The 7,059-nt window shown below is 40.4% G+C and overlaps 1 protein-coding gene and 1 long non-coding RNA gene across 2 annotated transcripts in view; both read left to right on the forward strand.

Moving 5' to 3' along the window:
- LOC138980145 (uncharacterized) overlaps positions 1–7,059 on the forward strand; it is a 431,218-nt gene that overhangs the window by 67,162 nt on the left and 356,997 nt on the right. The gene's annotated exons all lie outside the window — the stretch shown is intronic.
- LOC138980094 (uncharacterized) overlaps positions 1–7,059 on the forward strand; it is a 35,746-nt gene that overhangs the window by 28,503 nt on the left and 184 nt on the right. The window contains exons 2-3 of the mRNA XM_070352897.1: positions 5,141–5,278; positions 5,733–7,059. The exon at positions 5,733–7,059 is cut by the window's right edge and continues 184 nt beyond it. Coding sequence (XP_070208998.1) covers positions 5,141–5,278; positions 5,733–5,878 — 284 coding nt within the window. The 3' untranslated portion in view covers positions 5,879–7,059. The remainder of the gene's footprint in view (positions 1–5,140; positions 5,279–5,732) is intronic.

Genomic DNA, 7,059 nt, shown 5'->3' on the forward strand with positions numbered 1-7,059 from the left:
TCGAAGTTTCAAATGGAAGCATGTTAATCACTTAATGTGTAATTGAACAGGTGGGGGCCTCATCAGATCAAAAAGCTGTGTCTGGCAAGAACCGTAGTGAAGGCATTACATCCGCATCAAAGCGACGAAGGAAAGTGTCCATTCTAGCTCTGCCCTCCAAAGTCAAACAGCAGTAAGTCCACTCATAATAAAGCCAAAATGAAGTATTGCCAGTCATAATTATGATACTATGACTGGCAATACTTCATTTTGGCTCTGAAGGGCAGGCTAAAGGTTAAGGTAGTCACTTTGATTAACTGGAAATAATTCATGCAAGTTTTTGTCTTAGCTTTTCTTACCTGAATTATTGCGTAAAGCCATGAGGACCACACATCCTCCTACCTCTGGTGTAATGAGGGTAGTAGTCCATTTTTGCCGCAAGTATCTGGATAAAAAAAATCATACACAATAACATATTTTGCAGGGTTCCACATCACGTAAAATTGGAGGTATTATACCCTCTGACCCCCCCAAATCACGTACGAGACGCTCTTTGAAAGGGTGTCGGTAAGTAACAATTATTTTGCCAAGAGGTATAATAACGTACGACTTGAAAGGCAAAAGGGTATGACTTTGATCGTTTTACAAACGGTACGACTGGTTATGCGACGCTCGAGGTTTTTTTGGTTTTTTTTTTCGCGGGAGACTAATTTCGGAAAGCTTCACCGGCGATCTCGACACGTGTTTTACTGTCTCCGGGAAGTCGGCGCTGTCAGCGTGACCAGAGTTACTTCCCCTCCGCTATTTTCGGTTCTGTTGGTTCCGCGAAGACCGCGAGCGTGCAAGTTTGCAGACGATCAGTTTTGTCACTGACTTTGTGTTTGAAAAGGCCACGACCAAGAAAGCCTGTTGCAGTTGATCCAAAACAACGAACTTTGACGTTTGCATTTTTGCGATACCTGATTTTAGCATGCTTGGTGACATTCTCTTGACCATTCCAATCACTTCTGTACCCTGTGAGAGAGGCTTTAGTCAACAGAACCGGGGGAAGTCAAAGCTAAGGAACCGACTCTCAGTGGAGAGACTGGCCTAACAAAATGATGATTAAACACGTAGGCACTGACCTAAAGCGTGACATCACTGGAAGGGCGGCATTGCAAGTGCACGGAGCCATGAGGAAAACTAAGGAAATCTGTTGACAGTGGCTGTGACTTGCAAAACAAAACACCAAGACTTCACCCAAAGACTGAGTTACAGAGTAATAATTATTAGAGCCATACAGTTGCAACGCCCTTTCAATGATGCCACGCTTTAGTGTGTTGAAACTTAGATTGAACTGTTGTTGTGGAGAGACACAGTCACAAGTGTGTTGCAGATGTGAATTTCAACAGGCACTTGATAGGTGTGTTGTTAATTTGTAACCAACAACTGAACAGGCAAATAATTTCAAACTTATTGATACTCATAATAATATTCTTGTTGTTGTGGAACTGAACTGACTTTTCATAGCATTACCCTGAATTTTGGGGGAAAATCAATCAATCAATCAATATGAAGCTTATATAGCGCGTATTCCGTGGGTACAGTTCTAAGCGCTTGTCGAAGAGTTGTCAACACAGGACTAACAAAGAAACTAACATCTTCAGACGGACACGAACCCTATCACACACTAGCAAACCCTGGTAAACAAACAACTGTTTAACAACAATGTACACATCAATAGCTAGGTCGAACAAAATAATATTAAGCACAAAGAAAACACCTCTCACAGAGCACAGCACAAGAATGTCTTTTGGGGCACAGCACATCACGTCGAGCATGAAAGTCGCAGCCAGCTACGGGAAGAACTGAGTCTTCAACCTACTCTTAAAATAACTGTGGCACTGCACTGGTAAACTCATAATTGTCAGTTGGTGGCTGGGTTCTGGGTTATTAATAAAAGTTTACTGTTCAGAATTTCAAGCCAGTTTACTTGTTCGTTTTGTGAAAGCTCTCAGCCTCTGACTAGTGTTTTGATACCGCGGTAATTGCTGTAAATGTTTAAGTGTTATCATAGACCTGTATTAGATAAATGGTGTTATTCACTTATTGTAATGCTACAAGCAAGAATTTACACATATGACATTTCCCAATGGTCATAAATTATTTCCTTTATTCAAAGCACTCTCAAATTGACAATGCAATCTGCACACATTGACATCATGCACATGCAAGAACCTGGTAAAACAGCAAAGCAATACACAGAGTCGCCGACAACATGCCATACCCTTTGATCAATCAGGAAAGGGTATGAAAACCCTTTACTTTTATGGTGAAAGGGTATGAATACCCTTGACCTCAGAGCCTGTGTGGAACCCTGATTTTGTGTTGCCTAGACGTGCATGTCCACCCCCCCCCCCCCCCCCATGTGACCATCTTATCAAGTTGCAGATATTGCTAGTGGTCAGTGTGTTCCCAACACAAATGTGACAAAGGGGTGCTGGTTTTTGTTTTATTCGGTTGAACTTGAAGAATTTTGTAGTAATGAATGTTTTTGTTCACATCAATTTTGACTCGGTTTAAAGACTTTCATCTGGAGTGTTCATAGATCAACCCATAAAAGTTTATCAAATTCCCTTACCAATAAATACACTTTAATTTTCCATGACCAGTGGCTGAACTTCTGTAACACTGACATTATAGTGACAGTCAGTGTCACTGACAAGTCAGCATGCAGCTCAGCACTCGCTGCACTGTGACCTGAGAGTGAGAAACTATACTCTATAGACCCAAATGAAACACAGCACTCTGAACGTTTTCACACGACATATTTTACTCGAATTTGCAAATGTGTTCTTCGGGTTGGTAGACTAAACGCTTACAATTTAAGCTTACATCGAAAGAAATCGATGCGCAGAAAGTTCACCTTCGTCGCTTCGACAATGTAACGAATGTTCAGAATCAGAGCACTCAGCACTGACTCGACTGAGTTGTGGAGAGAGCGATGTGGAAAGTAAAAATCAGGCTTATGATCAGCATTGTATTTCAAATTACTTACGTATATATTTTACATTGCAAAACAATCAAATAAAGTCATCAAAAGTTGTTTACCAGCAGAGCACATCAGAAAAAATGGCGTCCTTTCACATCTCCGATGAGGGCGGCAGGTCAAATTTCGTCTGACTGTGGTCGAACCATTTGAAGATCAATGGATCCGTGATGGCTCATAGTGTGAATTGTGTATCTTTTCACAAAAGACAAGTTTCGCAAAACGAGAAGAAGCACGAATGGGATACGTATTTCATTATTTCGAGTAAAACAAAATTCCCACAAATCTCATTTTTTTTACAAGGAACACTCTCAGATAAAAATATATTTGACAATTTATCATAGTTGCCCTAAAGACCCCATTTTCCAAAGGTCAACATAAGTCTCAAAATTACTTTTTGATTTTTTTCCTAAACGGTAAATCCCAAATTGATGCCATTTACAGACAAGACACTTTGGGCACTGTCTTCTCGATAGCGATAGGGTCGATGCTGTCAGTCCAATGGGATTGCAGAAAAGGGGCCAAACCTTAGGTCGACCGATTTTCGGTCGACCTAAATCGAAAGTGTTGTAAAATGGGGGCCTTAGGTCGACAATTGGTCGACCTAAGGAGGCTTTAGGATTTATATATATATATATATATATATATATATATATATACACGATAAGGGTCAGAAGAAGAGCGAAGGGGAGTAGAAGATTTATTCTGTTCATTATTAAAGGCACACACAGCTTCACGTAAACCATCAGTTTCTGGTCACAGACACTGTCAGGCTTTTACACACATTACAAACACCCTTTCGTTTAAACACTCACCGCTTGAGAACATCATCGGCGCCCTCCGTAAAGAGCGAGCATTTTTCATTTTAGAATTTATTTTAGCGCGGCCAGCCAGATTGTCTTCAAGCACAATCGGACGCCTCGTTTTGGCGCTACAACTAACTTTTAAAATCTAAATAATAAATTGACAGCTTGTTACACAAACATTCTTAACCTTCGCCCGACCGGGTTATCGACTACACACGGAAGACATCGTGGGGCCGTGCGGACCCATGCTTATCAAAAAAGGAAACAGATGCATACCCTTCCGTAGACCCATGTTTTCCAAAGAAGCAAAAACGTCCATGCCCTTCCGTAGACGCCGTGGTTACATTTCCGCGAGAAGTAATTAAATTAAATTATTAATGTAATTATTACCGTGCGGACTAAAGCTTTTAAAAAAAGGGAAACACGTGAATACCCTTTGTAGACGTCGTGGGGCCGTGTGGACCCACATTGTTATGTATTAATTTCGCTCCACGCGACTTTCTTATTAACTCCAAAATTAAACAGATCGTAGAAAATAATGTTTAGAGCCAATAGCTGAGGGTTTGTAACTTCTCTCCCCAGTTTTTATGTAAGTTCCTTCAGCTTGAGAAACATGGGTCCGCACGGCCCCACGATGTCTTCCGTGTGTCGTCTAAATTTGATCTTTTTTGTTTTTTTAATTACTTCTCGCTGAAATGCAATGATCTTTCAGGACATAAGAGCTTTTTGAGTGTCTGATGCATTCTTAAAAGCTCATAAACACCCTTCTGGGTCCACACGGACCCACGACGACCGGCAAAGGTTAAATCATAAAAACATGTTTTTGTAATCAAGACAAAATCAGTACAACTCGAAGTTTTGAAAGCTTTAAAAAAAAAAGGGAGCCCGGAAGCCGTCACGCAAGGTCGTGTTTTCCAAAGCAGACGAATGTTCTGCATATCGCTTGCTTCTTTGAAGCCAACCGCCGCGTACAAGTTCGTGTGACTCGCAATCGTTGCATTTTAGATTCAAAGCCACACAATAAAGTTCTATTGCAGATACCGCGAGTCGCATTGAAATCACAAAGTGACGACTAAATTGCGAAAAAAAGGAAAGTGCATCACACGGGTCCACGATGGTTAAGGGGTAAAATAAACCACGAAATATGGTGTGTGGTTTACGCAAGCTAAATAGCCATTAAAACGAACTGTCATTTAATGCTGTTAAATGCTATTGCAGGTGTGTTCCATAAGGTTAGAACTGCTTTTTTCGTGAGAAGATTTAAATCGTTCTGTTAACCATTTGAGGCAGACTGGGCCTTTAATGTATTATTTGTATGATCTCTCAGATTGGAATAAAGCCTGCCAAGCATTCGGAATCATCGGAGTTCTAGTGCTGGTGGGATGTCTGGTGGTGGGGATCTTGATTTTGTTCATGGAATTCGACAAATTACCTATCATCGCCGCCATCTTGGCATTTGTCGCAGGTGACTAGTTGTTTTTAATTCATTTGTTTTCTTACCTGTTTTTATTCGCCATTGTATATGTTTGTGTGTGTGTGTATGTGTGTGTGTGTGTGTGTGTGTGTGTGTGTGCGTGCGTGTGTGAGTGTTTGTCTGCGTGTGTGCGTGTGTGTGTTTGTCTGTGCGTGTGTGTGTGTGTGTGTGTGTGCGCGCGTACGCTTGTGTGAGTGCGTGCGTGCATGCGTATGTGCGTGCGTGCGTGCGTGCGTGTGTGTGCGTGCGTGCATGCGTGCGTGCGTGCGTTTATGCGTGTGTGTGTGCTTGCGTGTGGGTGTTTGCGTGCGTCCGTGTGCGTGCGTGTATGCATGCGCGTGCGAGTGTGTTCGACTGCGTGTTTGTGTGTCTGTTTGTCCGGCTGTGTTTCTGTCTGTGTCGGTGTCTCTGTGTGCAGTTCATACAATGATTATTACCTTTTCAGCCGTCTGCATTCTGATTGAGTTTGCTGTGTACGCGGGAGAGAGTGGGGCTGATGACTTTGGCTACTCCTTCGCCTTGACCATTGTGGCCTTTATCCTGGCCATTGTTGCTGGCGTCTGCTTCATACTGGGCAAGGGGAAAGCCTGAGCTGTTCAACCATTTACCAGACTTATGATTAGTTTGCGTATTTACTTTTAACTTTATTTATTTATTTATTGTTTATTTATTTATGTGTGTTTGTGTGAGGCTCTTAGAATTTGCGCAATATAAAATATCCTCATTATTATTAGTATTAACTTCTTGCTTGACAAAGCAAACTCTTGAGGTTGTCAACCATTTATCAGACTTATGACTGGTGTGCGTATTTACTTTTAACTTTATTTATTTATTTATTGTTTATTTATTTATGTGTGTTTTGTGAGGCTTTAAGAACTGTTTTAGGGTTTGCCCCATATAAATATCCTTATTAATATTATTATTAACTTCTTGCTTGACAAAGCAAACGTCGTAGCAACCTTTAACAGACGTACGAGCGTATGAGTAGTGTGCGTGTTTTGTTTTAATTTTAATTCTTGCTTGACAAAACAACCGCCTTGGGTTGGCAACCATTTACCGGACTTATGAGTAGCGAGCGTACGTTTTGTTTAAACTTCATTCTGACAAACCCTGAGATTGTCAGCCATTTACCAGACTTATGAGTAGTGTGCGTTTTATTTTTATTTTTTATAAATGTTAATTCTTGCTTGACAAAACAACCACCTCAGCTTGGCAACCATTTACCAGACTTATGAGTAGTGTGCGTATCTTTTTTTATTTTTATAAATGTTAATTCTTGCTTGACAAAACAACCACCTCAGCTTGGCAACCATTTACTAGACATGTAAGTAGCGTGCGTACTTTAAAAAAAACCTTAATTCTGACAAAGCAAACCTTGAGATTGTCAACCATTTACCAGACTTATATGCAGTGTGCGTATTTTTCACTTCTTACTTGACAAAGCAACCGCCTGAGGTTGTCAATCAGTTACCAGACTTATGCTAGTGTTCTAGCTCTTGTTAAGAGTAATTTGTTTTCGTCGTTTTGTCTAACTCAGTTTAGTTAAAAGCTTAGTAGAGGAATCTTTACTTCTCATTTTCAAATGTTAGCTTATACTGTCTTCCGTTTACACAAAGACTGAATATCGCTTGTTTCAATTCTATTATATATTATGTCATATCATTTTTTGTAACATTTCTTTCATGTCATTTCATGTTGTTTTACTTGATATTTTTCTTTATTTTATTTTAAATTTATTAGATAAGCAGTATTGATCTTCGGATTTGAATATC

This window comes from Littorina saxatilis, linkage group LG11 (assembly GCF_037325665.1).
Source record: "Littorina saxatilis isolate snail1 linkage group LG11, US_GU_Lsax_2.0, whole genome shotgun sequence".
In the NCBI taxonomy this organism is placed as follows: domain Eukaryota; kingdom Metazoa; phylum Mollusca; class Gastropoda; order Littorinimorpha; family Littorinidae; genus Littorina; species Littorina saxatilis.